This window comes from Megascapheus bottae, chromosome 13 (assembly GCF_031878675.1).
Source record: "Megascapheus bottae isolate mThoBot1 chromosome 13, mThoBot2.hap1, whole genome shotgun sequence".
Classification (NCBI taxonomy): Eukaryota; Metazoa; Chordata; class Mammalia; order Rodentia; family Geomyidae; genus Megascapheus; species Megascapheus bottae.
Window position 1 is genome coordinate 33,386,463 of NC_143521.1, and position 25,344 is coordinate 33,411,806.

General features: G+C 38.8%; 1 protein-coding gene across 1 annotated transcript in view; it reads right to left on the reverse strand.

The window, feature by feature from the left end:
• The window catches only part of Atp10d (ATPase phospholipid transporting 10D (putative)), a 72,115-nt gene extending 46,771 nt beyond the window's left edge, over positions 1-25,344 (reverse strand). Inside the window, exons 1-5 of the mRNA XM_090343636.1 lie at positions 25,105-25,344; positions 9,463-9,789; positions 5,415-5,609; positions 3,643-3,847; positions 1,188-1,273 (exon numbers count right to left, since the gene is read on the reverse strand). Of these exons, the coding sequence (XP_090199762.1) occupies positions 1,188-1,273; positions 3,643-3,847; positions 5,415-5,609; positions 9,463-9,752 (776 nt within the window). The 5' untranslated portion in view covers positions 9,753-9,789; positions 25,105-25,344. The remainder of the gene's footprint in view (positions 1-1,187; positions 1,274-3,642; positions 3,848-5,414; positions 5,610-9,462; positions 9,790-25,104) is intronic.

The following is a 25,344-nucleotide window of genomic DNA, read 5'->3' on the forward strand; positions in this document are numbered from 1 at the left end:
CTTGCCTTTTGGGATAAGTCATGAAGTATTATATTTTTTACGTATTATTAGATTTGATTTGACATAATTTTAGGTAGAACATTTACATTTATGTTCATGAAGGTCATTAGTTTTTTCTTAAATGCCTTTGAAACTAAGCAACTGGATGAGGCTAATTCTAGCCACACAAAAAAATGAGTTGTCTCTTTCTGTAATTTACTAAAACTAAATATGAATTGTTTCCTTGTAAAACTCAGAAAACTGAGGATCAAAAGAGTAAATAACTTGGCTTAGAGTCATAAAGCACTTAAGTGGCCAAAGCCAAGCATCAAATTAGACCTAACGTCTAACTGCCCTTGCAAAAGGGATGTGGATGCTACAGAAAGCCTCTGATATTCTAAAACAAATGGTCAAATCACTGTCTAACTTTTTTCTAATCATAGTAGCTAACCTACTACTTTAAATCTAAAGAAAGCTATTATTCAACCCACCACTTTAGTCCAAACAGAGCTTCCAAACACTCATGTGTCAAGCTTACTATGGAGCTCAGGAAGCTAGCCCTGGTGGTTTCCAAGTGTAACCCCAGTACCTGGGAGGCTGAGGTTGGTCTGGGCTACATAGTGAAATCCTGTCTCAAAAAAAAAAAAAAAAAAAAGATTGTGGAGCTCATATTCCTATACCACCAAAGGTGATTCTAAGAAGATTTTAATAAGAAATGTCATTACAATTATTATTTATTGTTGTTGTTTGCTTGTTTGGCCAGTCCTGGCTTGAACTCAGGGTCTGGGCTCTATCCATGAGCCTCTCTGTGTTCAAGGCTAGTGCTCTACTACTTGAGTCATAGCTTTTCCTGAGTAGTTTATTAGAGATTAAGAGTCTCATTGACCTTACTCAATTTGGCTTTGAACCATGATCCTCAAATCTCAGCCTCCTGAGTAGGTAGGATTACAGGCATAGGCTGGGAGTTTAGCTTAGTGGTAGAGGCTTGCCTAGGATTATAGGCATAAACCACCAGAGCCCAGCATGTTGCTACTGTTTTCAATAACTACAGACCAAGATAAAGATTAATGAAATTATTTTGGTAAACTAACATATAGGTGGCTAACTTGTGTTCTGTAATGATTTGACTTGGTTTTAAGTACACAAAACTTTTACTGAGTTAAGCCAAGTCCACTTTTGTCCCCAAAGGTAAGTCACATGTCACTCACAGAAAGCCTCGGAATCTGTTGAGGTCATTGTTTGGATTTTCACATTCTATTCTACTGGAAAATTTCTCAGGATCAACTTCAGAGTCCTAAAAAATATTTTTCAAATATCACAAAACAAGAAGAATTTAAGATTGAAGCACGGACATTTTGCTGGTTAAACATTTTATCATGCTCATTAATTCTTGGAAAAGTAATTAAGTCTCTTTTGCCACAAAGCTTGTTCTAAACTTCCCAGAGGAAAGAGAGTATAGGCATAACCATGGGATGCATATCTGGGATCAGAATGGCCCTAGGCCATGCTTTAAATGAACCTACAAATCATGTGTTAGAATTCATGCAAGACACCAGAAGAAACCTTCTACTCAAACACTTCTTTGTTGGTAACACTGAAAACACTTCTTTTGCTGGTCTTTAATCTTATCAGTAGTGCTTGTGTTAAAGGTACATATTCTTTGAGATAATGTATTTTCAGCCAGAATTTATAAATCAAAATTTTAAATGAACACTCCTCTGTGAATAAAGTAGATAATTTAGTGTACTTTATGAAGCTAGTGGCTGTGTAAACAAAAATACCTTCATAATACAGAGCTTTTATAAGGTATAGTTTCACTAAGAACAAATTATAGAAACTTTTCTCATTTTCTCTATTTTTATATAGCTTTTGGCTATTAGGAAGATTAGTCAATGATACACCTATATATTGTTAATAACAAAGCTCAGAATATGAATACACATATCACAGCAAATGTGACAATGAAAGATATATGATATGCTATGTCAATTGTCTATCTTTCTTTCTTTCTTTCTTTTCTTCCTTCCTTCCTTCCTTCCTTCCTTCCTTCCTTCCTTCCTTCCTTCCTTCCTTCTTTCATTTCTGCCAGTCCTAGGGCTTGAACTCTGGGCTTGGGCACTGTCCCTGAGTTTGTTTTTGCTCAAGGATAGCATTCTACCACTTGAGCCATTGTGCCAGTTCCAGCTTTTCCTGTTTATGTGGTACTGAGAAATTGAACCCAGGGTTTCATGCATACAAGGCAAACACTCTACCACTAAGCCACTTTCCCAGCCTTCAGGTCTTTTCTACAGAGTTGAATTCACATTTTGAATACACTAAATATACTGATTTCTTTTTCACAGTCTCATGAAGGTGTTACTACAATTTAGCCTAATTAACACACGATGAGACACAGGAACAATGAGGGTCGGACATTTTCAAAAGGCTAGGCCAGAATTAGAGTAGAGGTCAGTGGGTTCCAGAGCACTCATCTTTCATCACAGCCAAGCCATGATAAGGAATAGTTTACATCATCCTCAAAAAGAAGATATTCAGTAGCACAACAGAATTCTAAGCTGTGCAAGATTTTCCCAAAATTTTAGGAGCAGGACTGTTTATAAAAGTGACAGTAGCACTAAGCTGAGGGGCATGTTAATCAGAGGGTCTATGTAAAGTTCACAGGACCAAAAATTCACTCCAAGTGAAATTTACTAAAGGATGGTAAGAAGCTAAAATGTTGTTTGACCTACAAAAACCAAGTGGAGAAACCCCAGATTATTAGTCACTCAGGTTTAAACATATGACCACTAAATTTTATATACTTCATCTCAAGTGATTCTATATGCAAAGAAAAGATTCAGCTCTTATATACTGTACCTAATGTGGTTGCATATGAATCTTACAAAGACACTGGAAAGGAAATAGCATCATCAATTTAAGATAAGGTAGGCATAAAATACTTGAGTAACTTGCCCAAACCCACAGCTATTAAAGGCAGAACTCTATAACTTCAAAGTTGTCCTTTCCCTTAATACAGCAGGATAAAAAAAAAAAAAAGGTATGGATGGGCCAGGAGCTTGGCTTAGTGGTAGAGTGCTTCCTAGCATACACAAAAACCTGGATTTGATTCCTTGGGACCATATACATAGAAAAAGCTGGAAGTGGTGCTATGGCTCTAGTGGTAGATCATTAGCCTTGAGAATGCCCAATGATAGAGCTCAGGCCCTGAGTTCAAGCCCCAGGACTGGCAAAAAAAAATATGGAAGTTATGTGACCTAAAAGGCTGTGAATGTTTTCAAAAGCTTTGGAATGTAAGTCATGATATATTTTAGGAGCTATTTTAGGAGCAATGTCAAGCTATACACAAATCAATATTCAAGATTAAGAAAAATAAATTTCTTCTACAGTAGTTTCCTTCTACCAGGTTTCTTTAATTTAGCTCCACAAAGTGACTGAAGACAGAAGTGTTTGAACACCAAAGTCATTTAATCCTGTTATCTACACAATATAGTACAGGTCTACTGATATCTAGAAATTGATTAAAACTGAGATTGTTTTGTCAGTCATTAAATAAAATGAAATTAAAACTCTCTTTATCTGTACTACAGAAAAGAACTCAGTCATTTCCCAAGGAGAAAAAAAGAAGAATGTTAATTAATCACCCCCGGAGAACATATTATTTACCTGTTCTGCATACCCCCGTACCACCTGTCTCTGTTTCAAATTGCTTTCTCCATCAAGGCCAGAAGTTTCAATGTGACAGATTCCATCAGGATCACTGGAAAAGAGTAACACCATATCTGCAGGGATGATTTCATTACAGGAGAGGCGAATGAAGTCGCCAACAGTGACATTTTTCCAGCAACAGTCCATGTACTTTTTCTCCTTCCTAAAAATGGAAAAAAAAAAAACCTGAAACATATAATTTAAAAACAAAACAAAAAACAGCTAAATTCTAAAGGAGAAGCTACAAAATCCTAAAACCAAAATTCTCAAACTCATCTGGAAATTCAGAATGGACTTTTCCAGTTTTCCCATTGAAACTCCATGTTATTTGAGTATAATTCTAGAATGAAATTACACATAGGTTTCAATGGTTTTGTATGTAGAATGATTCTTGCATGCTGTTGTGTGCTTGGGGTACCAGAGAACCTGGGAAAGGAGTGAAAGCACATTGTCTCTTCTCAGAGAGTTTTTGGTCCAGCCAAGAGGCTAAATAATAATAGAAGAAAATACCATGGAAATATAATAACCATAGGTCACATGTTTTAAACATCATTATTTCACCATAGTAAATTATTAGCCTCAAATGATCAGTGAATGAAAACAACCTTCCATATGAACAGTCATCACACCTGAGCATTCAACTAAAAATAGATCAAAATATGTGTACAGTATCCTCTTTTTCTTTTTATGGCTCACCTAAGGTTGAAGATATCTCTATTGCTTTTTTTTCCAGTTTCAAAGAAATTTAATATTATTTACACAGTTAAGGAATCATTTGTTAGATCTTTCTATCTTAAAATAGACTTTAAATTCAGTATATGTCATTATTACTACTAAGGAAATCTTAGTCCTTGTCTGCCTTTAAACAATATTTACTGTAATTATTGCTGTGAGGTCACGGCCTTCAACTAATTCCTCAAGTCATTTACATAGTCCTGTTTTTCACTTAGTAGTCTACAGAGCTTTGAGGTTCCTATTTCCTATGGGAGAAAAATTAAAAACCATTTTTTGTTCTGATTGTGACAATTCGTAGGGACAAAAGACCACACTGATTAGATCACTTAGAAGATAATCACTCAATTTATAAAAACATCTCTATTGGTGACTAAATATTAACTGGAGCTTTACAGACTATATGACATGGTTCAACACTCATCTTAACCATGTTTATGCTTGGCTATGTAGACTTTCTATTTCACAAATATTGGAAATACAGGTCTCCAATAACAAACACACTCCTGAATAGACTTGCACTGTGAGTACCCCGAGATGCTGATACCCCAAGGTACTCCTGGTTTTGTGCATCAAAAGCAGAATACTCTTCTCTGTCTTCACAATCCCTTTTCTCCCATATGCAACTTCCTGCCTTCTTTTTCCATTCCCATCTCATATTTCACATCAATTCAAGTCCACTTCTGCTTTTCATAACCCATCCTGTTCCTAATCCTAAATTGTGGCATCCAGTGTTATAAAACCACCTGCCTGCCTGCTTGCTCTCCTGTAGTCTGAAGTTTAATTCATGATGCAGAGAAACTTTCCTTTTTTAAAGTCTTGGATTGATAATGACTTTTATTTCCCTTTGAACCCAAACTGAATTCATGGTACAATTTTAGGAAATATTCACTGGAGACAACAACAATACAGAAAGGTCCCTAGTCACTTCTAAAAGGAGAAAAAAAAAAGAGATCATGCTTTCACATAATGCATGCATATTCCTTAGTGATGCTTACCTGCTGTAAACCTTAGTCACTAAATTGTTGATCTGCTTGTCAATTTTGTATTTTCGGTAATCTTCCAACCCATCTTTAATTGCAATAATTGTAAGGACCACCACCAAAGGCAGCATAGTAATTTCCTTTTGGAAGGCTTCTACTAAGGGCACCCAGTTCAGAACAACTAGGAAGAGGAAATATAAATTTGCAGCCCTATAATCCAAGCACACAGAGAGATGGTATGTTAACAAATCACCCCAAAGATCAAAGATCTTTTTGTGTTTTTTCCCCCCTCAGTTTGTATTAGTTGGTTAAACAGAGAACTAGCACAATCCAGTAAATCTACATGCCCTTGTTATTACCCTCCCACACACTTGGCTTATCAGGTCATATTTGAATAAGTGTGAGATAAAGGTTTATTAAGTATATTGTACTGAGCATTTATTTGAGTGAGGCATCTTTGAGTTGCATAACACAGGACAACATAAAGAATTCCTATTTTTACTTTAAAGCTCAAGCAATTGAGGCTATACTGGCCTGGGTGCAGTACCTCAAGTCTATGGTTCTACTTACTTTGGATGTACAGACTGGAAATCACTATTTAAGACCATTCTGGGCTTACAAGTTGGTAAGAATCCATCTTAATCAGTGGTTAGGTACAGTGGCATATGTCTATCATGCTAGCACGAGGATTACAGACAATACTGGTCTACAGTATAAAATTAGATCCAAGCCGGAGCCAGTGGCTCACACCTATAAACCTAGACTAGAAGGAGGCTGAAATATGAGGCTCACAGTTCAAAGCCAGACTGGGTACAAAAGTCCCTGAGACTCTCATCTCCAGTTTACCACTAGAAAACCAGAAGTGGCGCTGTGGCTCAAAGTGGTGGAGTGTTAGCCTCAAGCTGAAGAGTTCAAGCACAAAGCCCAGGCCCAGAGTTCAAGCCCCAGGAGACAAAGAAACAAAAAAAAAAAAAAAAAGAAAAGATCCAGTGTCAAAAACAGTTGGGTACCAGTGGCTCATACCTGTAATCCTAGTCACTCAGGAGGCTAAGATATGAGGATTGTGGTTCAAACTCAGCTGTGAGACTCATATTTCCAAATAACCACCAAAAAGCTGGAAGTGAGCTGTCTCAAGTGGTAGAGCACTATTGTTGAGCAAAATGTTCAGGGACAGTGCCAGGGCCTGAATACAAACCCCAGGATCTGAGTGTGGTCCAAGTGCAGGAGTTCCTACTTAGCATATATAAGTTTTTAAGTTTAAACCCCAGTATTGGGTGAAAAATCTGAATCAATGGGTTCTAGTCATTTTCTTTCTTTTTTTTTTCTTTTCGCCAGTCCTGGGGGCTTGAACTCAAGACCTGGGCACTGTCCTTGGGCTTTCTCAAATCTAGAGCTCTACCACTTGAGCCACAGTACCATTTCCAGCTTTTCCTATGTATGTGGTACCAAGGAATCAAACCCAAGTCTTCATGCATGCTAGGCAAGCACTCTACCACTGGGACACACTTCTGGTCCAATCCTTCTCTTTCATTTCATACTACTGACAGCCATATTTTCCAAAAACTTCTCCCATTCTTCTATTTCATATTTCAGATATTCCTTCACAGATTTGCTGCTTTTCACCAAGGTAAATTTAAGATGATCTATTTCTTACAAAAAAAAAAAAAAAGAAAGCCTCAATCCTGCAAGGAAGCTTGACTTTTTAATTACATATTTTCCCATTGACCATGAAATTCCTCAAAAGATTTATCTACTCAGAATTTTCATTCATTACGTTCAACTCATTTTGCTCTGCCAATTTCTCCTATATATATATATTTAAATATACAATATATAATATAAATATATATATATATTTTTGGTGGGTCATAGGGCTTGAACTCTGGACCTGGGCCCTGTCCCTGAGATCTTCTGCTCAAGGCTAACACCCTACCCCTAGGCCTAGGCATTGTCCCTGAGCTCTTTAGCTCAAGGTTACGACACTACCCTTGAGCCAAGCCCCACTTCCCATTTTCTAGTAATTAATTGGAGATGAGAATTTCCTGCTCTTTAGTGCCCGGGCTGGCTTTGAACTGCAATCCTCAGATCTCAGCCTCCTAAGTAGCTAGGATTACAGGTGTGAGCCACCTCACCAAGCTACCTTCAATATTTTTGCATGTGACTTTAATCATTTCCACATGGGAGATATTCATGTCTATAGCTCTGGGAAACTTCTCAAGTGTCAAATGTACTAACGGATGTTCATCAAATGTACTAGACTACAAATTCTGCTTTTTGGTTGTGTGTGTGTGTGTGTGTGTGTGTGTGTGTGTGTGTGTGTGTGTGTGTGTGTGTGTGTGTGTGTATGCCATTACTAGGGCTTGCACTCAGTGCCTGGGCACTGTCCTTGAAGTTTTTGTTCAAAGCTAGTACGCTAGCCTGTATCTAGGCTAATATCACTTGAGCCACAGCTCTACTTCTAACATTTTGGTAACTAATTGGAATAACAGTCTCAAGTACTTCCATGCCTAGACTTTTGAACTTTAGAGCTCATTCTCTTGAGAAGTTACGATTACAGGTGTGATATTCATGGCATCTAAAGCCATTAATTCAATAAACTCATATCTGTACTTTAAATCTAGTCACTGTTGGCTAAGTTCTATGGAACATACAGAATGATTCATGAGAAGAAAAGTAGATAGTAAATGTGAGGTAGAAATACGAGAATCTCTAGACTTACATTAGTGTCTCAGATACATTTACAAAACAAAAAGGTTACCAGTTAAGTTTCTTTCGTTATACTCTTGTTTTTCCTTGTCGTTTTTCCTTTCTGTTCACTTTTCTGGTCAACATACTCATACCGTCATCTTCTTGTTCATTTAAATGTCCACATCTAACCCACAGCACCAGCAGCAGGTCATCCTTCTTTTCATCCCTCCATTATTTGAAGCATGAACCTCTATTTTAATCCATTTGGATATAAACATCACTTCCTAATACTGTCTTTTCCTTTTATTTACCAATCAGCCTGTCTACTCACCACAATGCCTCCACAGAACCATGCAGAATCTTACCTCCATGTGTCTCCATGCTTTATCCTGACAGCAAGAACCTTCTAGGGGGTTACATCTATATTTCCAGCATTACTGCCTGCTGATCCCTAGCAAGTCTCTAAATGTGATCAAGAGAACTACTTCCTAGGCTTCAAGTGTGTCTTCTGTGCCACTGCCTTGATTTACTCATTACTATCATTTCTCCTTTCTCAAATACGTTTCCCATACCTCTGCTGTACAGGTGTCATGGAAACATATCAATAGAAGGATCTATGTAATATAATTTGTATAATACATTTGTGGCTTCTATCTACTTCAAAGTATTTTTTTTATTTTTATTTTTTGCTAGTCCTGGGCTTGGGCTCAGGGCCTGAGCACTGTCCTTGGGCTTTCTCAAGGCTAGAGCTCTACCACTTGAGCCACAGCACCACTTCTGGCTTTTTTCTATGTATGCCATACCAAGGAATTGAACCCGGGTCTTCGTGCATGCTAGGCAAGCACTCTACCACTAGGCCAAACTCCCAGCCCCACTTGAAAGTATGTTTTATATTCGACGCTCCACTGCCTTTTTATTTTTTGTAAACATAGGTGCCCCTGCCTAGTAGCCACTATTATAATTTCATTTCTTTCAATGCCTAAAGTCCTAGGCAAGCTACACTAAGTGATTATTAATTCAAATGATTAACAACATCTTACATTTGCATTTGCTTCAGTGGCCATTTTCCCGTGTTATATTAAGTTAGAAGGATCTGAAATTAGCAGACACCTTGGCATATAGGGAAGAACACTAAACTAATAGTGGGAAGACTCTTGATCAGCATGACATTAGCTAAATCAATCAATCAATCGATTACTTTCCTACTGAATAACAGTAGGATGACAACAATATCTTCTCCGGTAAAGAGAAGGCATTTTAAGTTTTAGCCTTCTCTAACACGTGGTGCCTTGAAAATGGCCAACGTCACGTAGCAACTGGGAATGGTGAAGAAAATCCTAAAGTGTCGTTATTCCCCCAAATTAACACACAGTACCTGTGGAACTGTTCAAATAAATTCCTGGGCACGAAATTCAGAAGTGTGTATTTTGTTGTTCGTATCCGGTTATTCATGTAGGTTCCAGAGAATCTTTCATACTCTTCCTTGAAGCGCTGGAGGTGAGGAATGACAACCCGGTGTTTTCCTGCCAGTTTGGGAGTCTGGGAGGCCTTGGCCCCACAGGCAAGCAGTGAGGAATAACTGTATGGTCTCTCATCATCCTCCCTGGCTCGACCACCCATCAGCCACTGCCAATGGTATCTAGCCCATTGGAAAAATTCAGTCATGTCCAGAACACAGGGAGGCCCAGGATGCACAGGCGATCTGAAACAACGACATACACACACATATCCTATAAGCATCTGGAAGGACTTGAAGGAGAATAAACTTTTTACTTTTTCTATTTCAAATAAGTATAGGACTCAGTGGTCTGAGATATAAATAAAGACATGAAACTCATTTTTCAAACTCCATTATGGCCATTTTTTTTTCCAGTCATGGAGCTTGAACTCAAGGTCTGGGCCTCTCCTGAACCTCCTTGTGGTCAAGTGCTCTATCACTTGAGCCACAGTGTCACTTCAGGTTGTTTCTGAGTAGTTTATTGGAGATCAGAGTCTCATGGACTTTCCTGCCCAGGCTGGCTTCAGACCACAATTCTCAGATCTCAGCCTCCTCAATAACTAGAATTATAGGGATGAGCCACCAGAAACCAGTAATTTTTAAAAATCAAGGAAAACACTCACCTTCTGCCTGATCACTTTAACATCTGATCACAAAATGATGACGTGCCTAAAAGGCCATTCCACAACAGAAGAAAACATTTTGACCTCACTGATTCTATCTTTGAGATGGAAATAATGCCATGCTTGTTAGGATATTAAATGAGTAACATGTAAATGATCTAGCTTAAGGCCTGACAGAGAATTTTTTTTTAAGTCATAAACCCATTCTGTGGGGCCAAGTTGAGTTTGGCTTAATGGTAGAATGCTTGCCTAGCATGCATGAAGGCCCAGGTTCTTGGTACCACATACATAGAAAAAAGCTAGAAATGGTGTTGTGGCTCAAGTGGTAGAGCACTAGCCTTGAGAAAGCTCAAGGACAGTGCCCAGGCCCTGAGTTCAAGACCCAGGACTAGCAAAAAATAAAATAAAAATAAGCCCATTCTGTGTAGATTACAAAAGTAGCTACTAATTCACCCCAACCTATATGTACATCCATCTGTCCATCAAGAAGTGAATGCTTTCTCTGTATGTCGAATATTCTTTCTCAACAGTGGCCATTTGCCTTTCCTTGACTAAGTAAATAGCAAATAGGACACAAGGAAAGGCTTGACCAATGTTTACTCGCTAGGGTTTGTTCTCTCACCTTGCTCCTGGAAACCCTGCTACCACACCCACAAGTCCCAGACTGCCCAGGCTAGCTGAGGGGATAAGTACACAAGAATTACCACCATAGCTCCTGGTCACTGGAAGCCAGTTGATCACCAACATCTAGGAGGGCCTAGATGATATGAGTTAGAAAGGTGATCTATCCAGCCTAAATGCCACGTCAATAAATATTATATGTCACCATAACTTTGTCTTGGTTGGCCTCAAACTGCTATCCTATCTATCCTGTTATCCTCAAACTGCTATCCTGCTATCTATCTCTAAGAAGCTGAGATTCAATGTGACCACCCCATCCAGCTGTGACTCAAAATCTGTGTGTATGTTCGTGTGTGTGCCGAGCCTGGGTTTTGAACTCTGTGCCTGGGCACAGCGCATAGAGTTTGCCTTTTCACTCCAGGCTAGCATTCTATCACTTGGTGCACATCTCCACTTCTGACATTTTGCTGGTTAATTGGAGATAAGAAACTCATGGAGCAATGCCATTCTTTCTGATGGCAGCATAGAATTCCATGGTGTAAATCTACCACATCTTTATGATCCATTCATCTACTGAGGGGCATCTGGGTTGGTTCCATAGCTTAGCCATAGGGAATAATGCTGTGATGAACGTAATTATGCTAGTAGGCTTAGTATGGCTTTGTTTCTGAATATTTGGGTATATGCCCAGAAGTGGGATTGCTGGGTCATAAGGGAGCTCTATGTTTAGTCTTTTGAGGAACCCCCACACCGCTTTCCAGAGTGGTTAAAAGAGTTTACATTCCCACCAACAATGTAGTAGTGATCTCTCCTGGGTGAGGTGAAATCTCAGAGTTGTTTTAATTTGTATTTCTTTTATGGCCAGAGATGCTGAGCATTTCTTCATGTGTCTATTTGTCATTTTTATTTCCTCTTTAAAAAAAGTCTCTCTTAAGTCTTTAGCCCATCTTTTAATGGGATGGTTGTTTCTTTGAGGGTTTGGTTTTGGAAGATTTAATTTCTTGAGCTGTAGGTATATTTTAGGTATAAGACCCTTGTCTGTTATATGGAAAGTGAAGATCTGCCAACAGAAAGAAAGGCATTGTCCCATTTGTAAGGAAATGGAAAGACCTGGAAAAAAAAATCATATGAAGTGAAGTAAACCAAACCCAAAGGCTCCATGGTTTCTCTCATTTGTAACAATTAGTACACATTTAGGACTCTCCTAGCAGAGGATCACAACAGCTCAAAACCTATGTACATATGTCCATATAGGACAAGACTAGTGAAATGAACTCCAGGATATGGAAACAAGAGGTTTATCCTTGTGATTGTTGTTCTTAATGTACTATGTGAAACTATTTCTTTTTTCTTCTTTTCCCCTTAAGGTTTATGTCATGTTGATACTGTATCTGATTTTGGTATCTTGTATATTGTATATACGCTTACTTGTGTAATTGAAAATGGGAAAATAAGGAAAAAACAAGATGAGTGGGACAGGATCGGGGAGAAATGGGATTAAAATATGAGACGGGATCACAATGTTCAGAAGTAATGTACCCACTACCTGATGAATGTAACGAACTCCTGTGTACATCACCCCAACAATAAAATACAATTTTAAAAAGAAAAAAAAAGAAACTCAGAGTTTCTTGCCTTAATTTCTACCCTCAATTCTCAGCCTCCTGAGTAGATAGAATTATAGAGTGTGCCACCAGTGCCTGACTAGACTCAAGATTTTTAACTTAATGTGATTCATATATCTGTGTTTCTAAACTACCTTGCATTTAGCAAATATCACCCAAAATTCAACCAATAGATAACGTCATCAAGTGAGTGGAGGTCAAGATCAAGGTCCTTGGTGTCTATCCTTTCTTTAGCTATACCACTGAGTTTTCTGTCCTTTTTTTGGTCCAGTTTCCCTATGAAGATTCTTACTTAGTAAGTTGGTAGGTATGCCATGACCTGGTGTACTAACAAAATTTCCTAAATAAATTTGATCCAGGTGTTCAAATCTTCACCTGGGAAAAAGCCAGATTATGTTCTACACACTATGCTATATTAGGAATAGAGAGATGATTAAAACCTAGATCCCATTCTCATGGTCTTAGTGAGGTACCAGGCATGTAAATATAAAAGGAAATCCTGGGTACAAAATGAATGTAAAAGTACTAAAATATGTTGGGCAAGTTATTTAAATCTCCTTCTTTTCTGTTTCATTTTAAATTTACATCATGAGCATTGATTCATTTCTCGAAACCGTTACACTAATCATAAATTATTAACTACCCCTTCTCCCTTCCCACCAAGGACATTAAAATTATACCTAGCTCGCACAGTTCTGAAATGATAAAGCATTACCTAACAGCACTAGAAGTACTCTAGCAACTGTAATGAATCAATACTTCGTATTACACTTTTGCCAGTATATTTGTTTACTACATATTCAGCCTTATGTAATCAGAGAGATTAGTTATTTTCCATCACTTTATCACTGGATTTACAAAAAAGTCACTTTTTAAACCACTACCAGGACTTGAAAGGTATATGCATTTGAAACAAAACAAAAATAAATAAATAAATGTAGAAAGTCACTTTTAATGGAAAAGACATATCACCAAGTGCTGTACACACATTTGTGTTAGGATATTAAATCTGTGATGTATATCCCTGTTATAAAGTCAGTCTTATACTGTTTTTTTTATTATAAAAACAGTCAGGACTTTTTCTTTTGTCAGTCATGGGTTGTTAGTATTTAGAAAAGAGCATCTTTCCAATAAAAATTCTGGAAAAAACGGGGGAAAACAAGATGAGGGGTGGGGAGGGGGAAGGGAAATGGGGACCGAGACATGTGAAAGGATATCAATGTATGGGAATTAATGCACATTTATCTGGCAAATATCATGCAACCCTTCTATTAATTACAATAAAAAATATATTATTAAGGTACTATGTTATCTCTCATCATTTCTACTGTCCCTTGGTTATCTCATATTGTTACACTATCTCACTTTGTTACCTGATATATCGGATATATTTGTATTTGGTTATCTGAAATTGGATAGGGAACGGGGGAAAACAAGATGAGGGGTGGGGGAGGGGGGAGGGAAATGGGGACCATGACATGTGAAAGGGTATCAATGCGTGAGAATTAAGGCACCATTTATCTGGCAAATATCATGTAACCTTTCTATTAATTACAATAAAAATATATTTAAAAATATATTTAAAAAATTCTGGAAAATTGTTTATTTTCTTCAGTCATGCCACATCAAGAAATCTTCAAGACCAATGATATTTTAGAGTTTGAGATCACTTAATTTGGAGATCAGAAATCATTATTCATTCATTGCTATTCCATCCAGTAATGCACTTTGTATCAGAGTGTCTACAACACACATTATTTTTTTTCAAATATAGACTGAAACATTTTAAACTAAGGATAAAATTGCATAACATACCAATAATTTGCATCTTGGGAAAGAAAAATCTACAGAATACAGGACACACATTTTGACATGGCAACAAATGTCAGGAACTTTTAATTTTTACCCTGGAACCCAGGCCTGCATTTTATAGATCATCTGTTTTAAGTGAGGGAAAGAATACCTTGCTTGTCACTTATTTTCTTTAAAAATGTTTTAATTAGAGCTGAGAATCTGGACTAATGGTAGAGTGCTTGCCTAGCATGCTTGAAGATGCGGGTTTGCTTTCTTGGGACCACGTACATAGAAAAAGCCAGAAGTGGTGCTGTGGCTCAGGTAGTAGAACTTTAGCTTTGAGAAAGCTCAAGAATAGTCTCAGGTCCCGAGTTCAAGCCCCAGAACTGGTAAAAAAAAAAAAAAAGTATGTTTTAAATGACATGTGATTTTTTAATATATTTATTGACTGCAGTGTGATACTTTGATATATGTGTACATTATCTGATAACCAAATCAACCTAGAGTAACCATTACCTTGTACATTTGATCATTTCTTTGTGCTTAGAATATTGAAATTTCTCTCTTCTAGATATTTTGAAATAGTCAATAAAGTATTGTCAAGTGTAGTCACTTTTCTTCGCAACAGAGCATCAGACTCATTTTTCCTGTTACTGTAACTGTGTTCTGTGTACCTGGTGGGCAATCTGTCCCTATTCCTCTTCCCAACCTTATCAGTGTCTCGTAACTCCCTTCTACCCATAACTTCTATGGATCAGCTTCACACTCCACATTTGTGAGCTCATACTTTTTTGACAAATCAAATTCTTCCTGTTCTACAGACCCAGACTCAAAGACTCAAACATTATCTCAATCACTTATCTGTTATTTTTTTTTCCTTTTTCAACTCTTTCTTTCTTTTTCTTTTTCCTTTTTTTAAATTTCTGTTTGTCTTGGGGGCTTGAACTCTGGACCTGGTGCTGTCCCTGAGCTCTTCAGCTCAAGGCTAGCACTCTACCACTTAAGCCACAGTATCACTTCCGGTTTTCTGGTGGTTAAGTGGAGATAAAGAGTCTCACATTCTTTAATAGCCAGGCTGGCTTTGAACTTTGATCCTCAGATCTCAGCCTCCTAAGTAGCCTCTGGTGCCCTGCACAATTCAATCTTATCTTTGACCTTTCCCTCTAACATGCATTCTAGCCAAGCTTATGAGCAAATAGATACTACTTGCCTTGTTTCCCAAGCTCTCCTAATGAGTATCACCTGCTCATCAATCTCCCAGGTCTGCTCCCTGCAGAATCTCACTCAGAAGATCTAGAACGCAGACAAGAAGGCAGCCTGCTCCTACTCACTCAGTGACTTTTTAGGGAGGTTACAGTGTCCTACAAATGTTGGTCAACCCCTACTCACTCATCACACCAATCCCAAGTCAGCCTTTGGCCTATTTTAGCTTGAGCACAAAATAAAGATGAAATTGGTAACAGTTTGAACAGGAGACATTCATTACCAGGCATTCTCTGCTGTGTTCTCTTTAAAGCCTTGAGCATGGTTCAGTCACTGAACTTAGCAGTGTGTTCCTAATAACACACACAACCAACCCACACTCAAAAAATACACACAGTTCCTCTCCATGTGTCTTCCTACTGCTTAGTCAAAGTTAGACGATCCACAAGTCACTGATCATTTTATAGATCTGGCTGGGAATCCCAGCCTGGTATTCCTCTCCTTACAAGTAGAAATACAAGACCTATATTTGATAAAAACGGAAGTAGGCACTGTCAGCTTGTGATTGCATCATTCTGTCTTTATTCATACAAAGAACCTGCTTCTCCAGACCTGAATGATTCTTTCAGCAAAGCATTGTTTTCTCTGCTAGATGATTTATATGAGCACCAAGCAATGGAGTTGTCATTAAAAGCGGAGACACTGGAGCCAGATGCTAATGTCAATTCCTGGCATCTCCACTTCCCAGCTAAACTTGCTCAGGGGTTGTTGTGAGGATCAAACGAATTAATGTATTTAAATCCATCCAACAATGGGTGGCCCAGGGGAAGTGCTAAGTAAAGGTTAGCTACTGGTAGAATTATTTCGAAAAAAGTTCTCTCACCTCGAACATTTATTTATAGCTCATCTATTGAGAATTTGTGTTTACATTTGATACTAATGACCATACCTTAAATTCTTCCCTCAAACCCAACCACTTGATTATGCTCAGCTTTGCTTTTTTGGTGAACTGGGGAAGTTTCTAGGCAACCAAACAGCTAAAGGATAGCAATGCCTTCTTTTTCTCTCTCAGCTCTTCTCAGGGGAAAGTCTAGCAACCAAGAGCGCAAGGCTCTAAAGAGGAATTTTATGTGAAGCCTTTTAAATGTGCTTTTCAAGAATATTATTCATAATTCTGACTTAGTCATCTCATCATGAAGTTGATGATTGTTTTTGTGTATGTGTGAATAAGTCTAGAACCCCCATACTTTACTTAACCTCATTTTCTGCCACAGACAGGGACTCTGACTTAAGAAGTAACAAAAGTATGCTTCAAAACCACACCAAGAAACCAACTCCTACAAGTTCAATGATGGTCCTGCTGGTACAGGACCAGAAAGAATGTGTCATATCTAGGTATCCTCCAATACTGAGTGATTCTTAAACACAGGAATACCTCTTATTTTATCTCAAACAATTTTTTTAAAAAAATGAGTAGGGCTGGGAGTGTGGCCTAGTGGTAGTGCTTACCTACCATGCACAAAGCCCTGGGTTCAATTCCTCAGTACCACATACACAGAAAAAGTTGGAAATGGTGCTATGGCTCAAGAGGTAGAGCACAACCCTTGGGAAAGCCCAAGGACGGTACCCAGGACCTAAGTTCAAGTCCCAATACTGGCACAAAAAAAAAAAAAAAAGAGCTGGGCACAGTGACTCACACTAATCCTAGGTACTTAGAAGGCTGAGATCTGAGGATTTGGATTCAAAGCCAACTCAGGCACTAAAATCCTGAGACTTTAATCTCCATTTAACTACTAGAAAATGGGAAGTGGGGCTGTGGCTCAAGGTATAGGGCAGTAGCCTTGAGCTGAAGAGCTCAGGGACAGCACCCAGGCCCAGAGTTCAAGCCCCATGACCCATAAAATAAATAAGTAAGTAAATAAATAAATAAAATAGACTTATATTTACATGAATGACAAAAGAAAAGTCTCTACTACCAACTTCAGTTTAGTATATTTTTCTGGAAGACATTAAAGGTAGAATTCCTCATTTCTGTGGAATACCAAAATTAGAATACAACCTACTAAGTATTTTATTATATCTAAGTCACTTGAAAACAGACTAAGTGTCCAGAACTCTGTTTTCATTAATGAATGCTTAATGAGAAGTCTGAAACCAAGCCGAATACCCAAGGATAATGAATTCTCTTAGGCCCAGTTAACACTGAAAATTTTCTGAGGTCATTATCAGTTAATAAACAACTTAAAATATACACATGAGCTCACTTGTCTAAAAGATAAAAACATTCGTATGTACAGTTCTTTCAAGATGCTAAGTTTATGTCCTTCATACTCAATATGCATGAGAATCTCCCAAATTCCTCCCTTTTAGTTTCTGGTCAGTTTCAGTTTCTGGAACTCAAGAATCTGCATTTTTCTGTGTTTGCAGGTAGTGTACGACAGTGTACTCCACCTGCTGGAACAGAAAGTGTGCTTTGAAAACAGTATACTAAGTAGCTTTATTTCAAAATGTAAAGTACAACTGAAGACTGAACATTCAGTATTACTCATTAAGACCACAGCCTTTGAATGTGCAAACAACTACGTACCAATGGCTTGACAGCTGGTAAAAAAATCAACCCCCTGTACCAGAATTTGAATTAAATTGGAATGTCTAGTTTACATCAGAATCACAAAGTTAGTGATGATGACTTATAGATTGATTTTTTATTAATATTATTGTTATTGCTTAAGCTTCTTTTCTTTCATTGTAATGTATAGAAGTGTTAGTTATATTCGCCAGGTACTAGGTGCATTACTTCTCACACATTGATACCCCTTCTCATGGTTTTGTCCTCATTTCCCTCCCAATCATCTTGTTTCCCCCGACTTGCTTAAATATTATTACAACCATTTCAACCAGTGTTCCCAAAAACCAGACCAGAAAGAAAGATATTCACCCATCACTCAACTTATAACTTTCTTCTCAATCACCATGAGAATCCAGTACGTTCTTACATGCTCCAAACCTTGTACAATTAATATCAATTGTTTTATAAAACAAAGTAGGAACTCTAAGCCAGGCATAGTGGCTCACTCCTGTAATCCTAGCCACTCAGGAGGCTGAGATCTGAGGATCAAGGTTCAAAACCAGCCCGGGCACAAAAGGACCTGAGACTTTTTTTTTTTTTTTTGCCAGTCCTGGGCTTGAGCTCAGGGCCTGAGCACTGTCCTTGGACTTTCTCAAGGCTAGAGTTCTACCACTTGAGCCTCAGCACCACTTCCGGCTTTTTTCTATGTATGTGGTACCAAGGAATTGAACCTGGGTCTTTGTGCATGCTAGGCAAGCACTTTAACCACTAGGCCAAACCCCCGGCCCGGACCTGAGACTCTTATCTCCAATTAATCACCAGGTTCAAAACAGTATAGGTAGAAAAGTCCAAAAAGACTCCATCTCTAAAATAACCAGTAAAACATAGGGCTGGAGGTGTGGCTCAAGTGGTAAAGTGCCAGCAGAGCAGGGAAGTGAAGCAAGGAGTGAGGCCTTGAGTTCATATTCTGGTTCCAAAAATAACAAGTACAACAAAGAAGATATGTTAGCTCCTTCATAGCAGATTAGTGACTAGGAGATCTCTTTGACAGCCCTGCCAGAAGCACAGTGAGCACTCATAAAACTTGAACTTGCTTCTATGGGTATCATGTGACCCACTTCTCCAACACTCTCTACAAGGGGATTATGCCATTGTCTTTCAGGGGCCAAGCTACCAAGTTAACTGGGTTCCCTTAGGCAATAATGGTCATGATAACGACAAAAAGAAGAAAAAGAAAAAACAAAAAAACCCAAAGGTTTTCTCATTCAAAAAGAAGTTAAATGTAAACAATATATATGGATGTTTCTAATACAGATTTTAGTGATGATAAGGTCATCTACTGGGAGAACTTGGGATCTTAAATAGTAAAATTACATAATCTTCCCTGCTTCCCATTCCATGGGATGAAACAGATGTGGATTTCTGGAGGCTGTTTGGTATTTTCTGTTACTTTATCTTCTGGAACTAGATAACCAGAAGGCATGCTTACTTCAGTTTGGGATATATGCATTCTAGATATATAATTTCTCATTCACAAGCTGACTTACGAGCCGTTTTTTGTTTTCTGTCGACCATGGGGCTTGAACTCATGGGCCTGGGCACTGTCTCTGAGTTCTTCAGCTCAAGGCTATCTCTCTACCCCTTGAGCCACACTGCCAGTTCTGGTTTTCTGGAGATAAGAGTTTCACATGCTTTGACGCCCAATCCTCAAGATCTCAGCCTCTTGAGTAACTAGGATTATAGGCATGAGCCACAGGAAACCAGCAAAAGTAGTTATTTTTGGTCGATAATTGTTGTCGCAAAAGGATCCATTATACAAAGTTATAAAAAGCTAAATCTCATGTTCACTTTTACCATTCACAAAGAAATAGTTGAGATACTTTTGTCATTTTTAAGGACTCAAGCAGGAAAAGGCAAACCAGAACCAAGTATATTACTCTTGCATATCTTGGGAAGAATGCTCAAGCCAAGCTCATTTCATTTCTGATTCATTCAACAAGCATGCTGATAAACATCTAACCATATGTGAGACACCAAGGGAAATTCTGTGGAGTAGAATAAACAGATCCTCTATATCACGGATGCAGCCCTCACTCAAACTGAGGGGAAAGACTGCACAGCAATGAGACAAGGCTTTTATACAACTTCTAATGGTTTGTCTTTGAAGGAAAATGGAGGAATAAAATGATTATACTACATAGATTCTTTACTAGTTTTTGGTTTTTTGTCTGTCATGGGACTTGAACACTGGGCCTGGGTGCTGTCCATGAGCTCTTTAGCTCGAGGCTACAGCCCTACCCATTAAGCCACAGCACCACTTCCAGTTTTCTAGTGGTTAATTGGAGATAAGAGTCTCCTGGACTTAAGTGCCCAGGAGGGCTTTGAACCACGATCCTCAGATCTCAGCCTCCTGAGTAGCTAGGATTACAGGCGTGAACCACCATACTTGTCTTTTACTAAATTACTTTAACACTAGCAAAGAGTACTGTACTGTTCCAGAACATCTATTAAGCAAAGTTTCTTCAATTCTCTCATGAGAAATAAAACTTCTCTAAACACTACCTTTGTGTATATATATATATATTACTTGAACAATAAGTTGTTTGGCAGAAAGTGCTTAGCTTCTGGCAGCCCATGAGGAAATGTGAAGGTTGAAAGAATAAAAAACAACGAGTCAAAAAGCTGAGCTTAAGACACATTAAAACATCAACAACTAAAACTGAGTATAAATAATCTGAAAAAAATAAATTTAGCAAGTACATTCAAATATTTGTACTATTCTACTTTTGAAACATTCATTAGATGTCATCAACAGATTTCCCTAAGATTTGATATATTCAAATAAAATGTATTTATTTTTGTGGTGGTCCTAGGCTTGAACTTGGAGCCTGGGTGCTGTCCTTGAGCTTTTTTGCTCAAAACTACCACACAAGCCACAGTCCTAATTCTTACTTTTTGGTGGTTAAGGAGAGATAAGAGTCTCAAGAACTTTCCTGCTTGGGCTGGATTTGAATTGCAATCCTCATATCGCAGTCTCCTGAATAGCAATGATTACAAATGTGAGTCACAGGTGCCTGGCATAAAATTTATTTTTAAGTAAATGCTACACCGTTAACATGACTACAGTATCCACTCATCTATAAGCAACAGCTCAATCATCTTCCTTTCTACTATCGCTTGTTCTCACATGGTCTTTCTTCTCTACTTAGTTTCAATATTATGGACAACCCTGCCAATCTGACATTCTTTCTCTTGCTTTTTTCCTAGAAAAACCCTGGCGTTTCCTATATTAAAATCTGTTACATCTTGGTGGTAGGGACTCAGTGGCCCCTCTCTCACAGATCAGCATACTTGTTCCCTAGGCAACATTAGAGTCATTCAGTAGAAGTTGTAAATAATTAGCCACCAACCCCCTTTGCCTGGGACTGTCTCTTGGTGCTGAGCTATAACCATAACCGTATAAGGCAGCACGGTCCCCCTAAATCTCATAGGTCACATAGGTTACTCCTTGGGTCAGCCGTGATCATATAAAGTAGCAAAATCCCCTAACAGCCCCCCCCCCCCCCCCCCCCGCTTCCCACCGCAGGTTATAAAAGGTCACCAGAACACAATAGTCTGAACCTTCTTCCTTCATGTAAGATGGGGTTTTGCTGGCCTATTTGCAGGCAATAAGCCTTTTGTTTGTTCTCTGCACCTAGATGTTTGCATGTCTTTCTGGCAAAGTTCTCGTTTTTTTTTTTATCTTTTATTGTCAGGATAATGTATAGAGGGGTTACAGTTACATTCACCAGATAGTAAATGCATTAGCAAAGTTCTCATATTTTATAACACATCTGAATCTACACATTCTGCTCTACTATTTACAGGTTGAAAGTAAGTGACGAGCTTCCTTTGAAATGCTCAACTGGAAACCCTGAGATTCTCATTCATGCTGACTGTACTCATGAATTTAAATGAACTGATGATCTAAACGGTCTTCAAGGAGTAGAAGGTGGAACTTCATCTAGAATGATTCCGTGAACCTAGGTGCCAGTAGTTCATACCTCTAGTCCTAACTACTTAGGAGGCAGAAATAGAGAGGACAGCATCTGAGGCCAGTCTGGTTAAAAAAAAAGCCAGGCACGTGTGTGTGTGTGTGTGTGTGTGTGTGTGTGTATGTGTGTGTATTATATCTACACATACATGTATACATATATGCATACACATAGACACACATATATATATACACAAACATACAAATATGTTTATGTTAACAGACTAGGCATTTGGCACAATGTTACTTCGAAAGACCCAGGCTCAAATGAAACAAGACAATTTGGGAGAAGAAAGGTAGTCTCACAGTAAAAGTAAATTAGTCATTAACATTATCTTACTTCATTAAAAGCAATTTGTGCCGGGTGTGATGGCTTATGCCTCTAATCCTAGCTACTCAGGAGTCTGAGATGTGAGGATAGCGGTTCAAAGTCAGCCCAAGCACTAAAAAGCTCCTGAGACTTTTATCTCCAATTAATCACCAGAAAACCAGAAATGGCAGTGTGGTTCAAGGGGTAGGGCAGTAGCCTTGAGCTGAAGAGCTCAGGCTTCTTGGGACTTGAACTAGGCCTGGGTGTTGTTCTCGAGCTCTACAACTCAAGGTTACGGCCTTACCCCTGGGCCTAGGCATAATCCCTGAGCTCTACAACTCAAGGCCTACCACCTCACCCTTGAGCCAAGCCCCACTTCCTGTTTTCTAAAGGTTAATTGGAGATAAGAGTCTCAGGTCCTTTTGTTCCCAGGCTGGCTTTGAGCCTTGATCCTCAGATCTCAGCCTCCTGAGTAGCTGGGATTACAAAAGTGAGCCAATGTGCCCACCCCCCCAAAAAAATTCTTTTAGTCCTTGGTTTAGAGATCTTAGAATAATGTTCCAAATTCAGGCACTTTATTACTCAGGCAAAGTAGGTATCTTAACTAAAGCGATAGCAACTACGAAGTTGGAATCTTAACTGAAGGGCATCAGAGAAGCGTTTTGTGATGAAAACACTGGAGAATATCTCTCTCGGAAAGTTTTTAGGTGAGAAAAATGATATTATAAATAATATGATCAAATATAATCTATGTATATGTAACTGTGTATTTTAGAGTCTCATTAAGGAAAATGAATGTATTATAACATCATGCTAAACGACTGAATAGTATGAAGTTAAGAAAAAGACTTCACAACATTTGGAAGAGTTCCAAAATCTTTTGTATTTTCCTTTTCATAATCAAAGGAATAAAGGAGTTGAAACTTTTAAATTGGTTTTACTCAGTAAATGCAGTTGCAAACCTTCCTCATTCAAAAGAAGACCTTAAGTGGAATGAGCAGATTTTAGGAAGACAAACTAAAGATTATCAGCATCAGATATTACAGCAGATGTGATTACAGGAAAAAGAAAAAGAGGAAAGAAGAAAAAGAAAAAAGAAGGAAAGGAAGGGAGGGAGGGTAATGAATAAGGAAAGCTGCTTTGTTGCTGTAACTATTAACCAAGTAGATGATAGCATCCATTATACAAATCATTATTTCCGGAGTTAATAAATAAATTCTTCTTTGGCACTGACAATCTATTAAGTTTATAGAGTCCCCAAGCAATACAACTTGTAGTAAAAAAAAAAAAAATTCCTTCACTGTAAATGATTTATAGGTGAACCAGACAACATGGACTGAAATACTTGAATATGTGGGTATTTATTAACTCTTAACTTTTAAAATTGATTCTAATAAGTTTGTCTAACAGATGAGCCATGTGTTCTGTATTATAGTAAGACTGTCAACATTTTTCTTCATCTTACTGACAATAGCAAAATAAATAATTCCTATTCAGTTGTTTGACTACTCAAGTATGGAACATATTCAGTTTTTGCTACACCAATTTTAAACATTCTCACATCCTGTTTCAGACTGACTGCTAATGCTTCATTTATTTTTCACACAAGTTAATACATTATTTTTAGATACTCCAAAACAATACATACAGAATGCTCTCTTTTTAATGGAAAAAGAAAGCAGTCCAGAAGAAGCAGTTACTCTTTTGGGATGCACTGAAGTGAGGTTTCTTTTGGGGAGGAAAGTTAGATGAGTTACTCTGCTTGACAAGTTGGCATAGATTTTTTTCTTTTAATGATACTCTGCAAAAATGAGACACAGTCCAGTTTAAAGGTGGATACTGTGATTCTGGTAAGGAAAGAGCTCCTCTCCTTGCTCCATGGTATTTTCAGGTTGATTAATCCGAGATTTATTCTGAGTCTACAGAATGTCCTTCCTTGCAAAGCGTTATCATGAAAACCAGTCGAAGTAAGCTTTCATCTAAGTTAGATGACACTCTGAACACCCAAGCTAACATGTCTGGATGCACCTTGTAAGTAGATCCTTCAGGAAAGTATGTGGTACCAGTTCATCCATAAGATTCGGGACCCCAGGAATTCGTTGACCAAACCCATCTCTGGATTTCACAGGGGAAATGGAGCAACTTCAAATAACGTCAAAATTAGTATTTGAGGGGAAGAACATTTCTTTCTTTCTTTTTTTTTTGGGGGGGGGTAGCACTCCTTTCAAAACAAACTTCAGAGCAAGTGCCAATACAAACACAAATACATTTTCCTTCCTGAGGATTCACCCTGTGATGAATCCGCTGAGCTGTTTTTTCTGTCTGTCTGTCTGTCTGTCTCCTTTCTTTCTCGCTCCCCGGGATAGGAGTGGGCAGATTGCCAACATTGCTTTAAAGCTGCTGGATTTCACAATGGAACCAATACCGCAAGCCGGAGCATGCGAGCCCCGGGGGCGGGGGTGGGGGGGCTGGGGGCAGGGGAAGGGGGACAGGGGTGAGCCCGAGCCCCACCTGCGCAGGATTTACCGTCTAACAAGCCTCCGCTTTCAGAAAAGGAGGAAGAATTTATTCCTGGGGAGCAATTAACTGGAAATGGTGCAAACGCTTCTCCATTTCTCCAGTGTGATCGCAGCCCAGCCGTCCAGGGGAATGAGCCGGGGGCGGGGCGGGGCTGGGGGGGGGGGGAGCGCGGGGGAGCCCAAGGCCGGAGCCCGCGGACGGGCTCCCGAGCACTGTCTCACCGGTTCCTCCCGGGGCACGCGGCTCGGCATGCTGATCACGCGTCTCGGAGGCTCCGGAACAGGACCAGGCGCAGGTCTAGAGAGTTGAGGGGCGAGCCGTCCTTCCAGCCACACATCTGTCTTTGGGTAAGACAGAAAGCAAAACAAACACAAGCACAAACTAGACTCCACGTCTCAGATCACAAACTGTTTCCAGAACCGCCATCGAAGCCAGGGCAAAGCCCCAGGACCTAGTTCGGC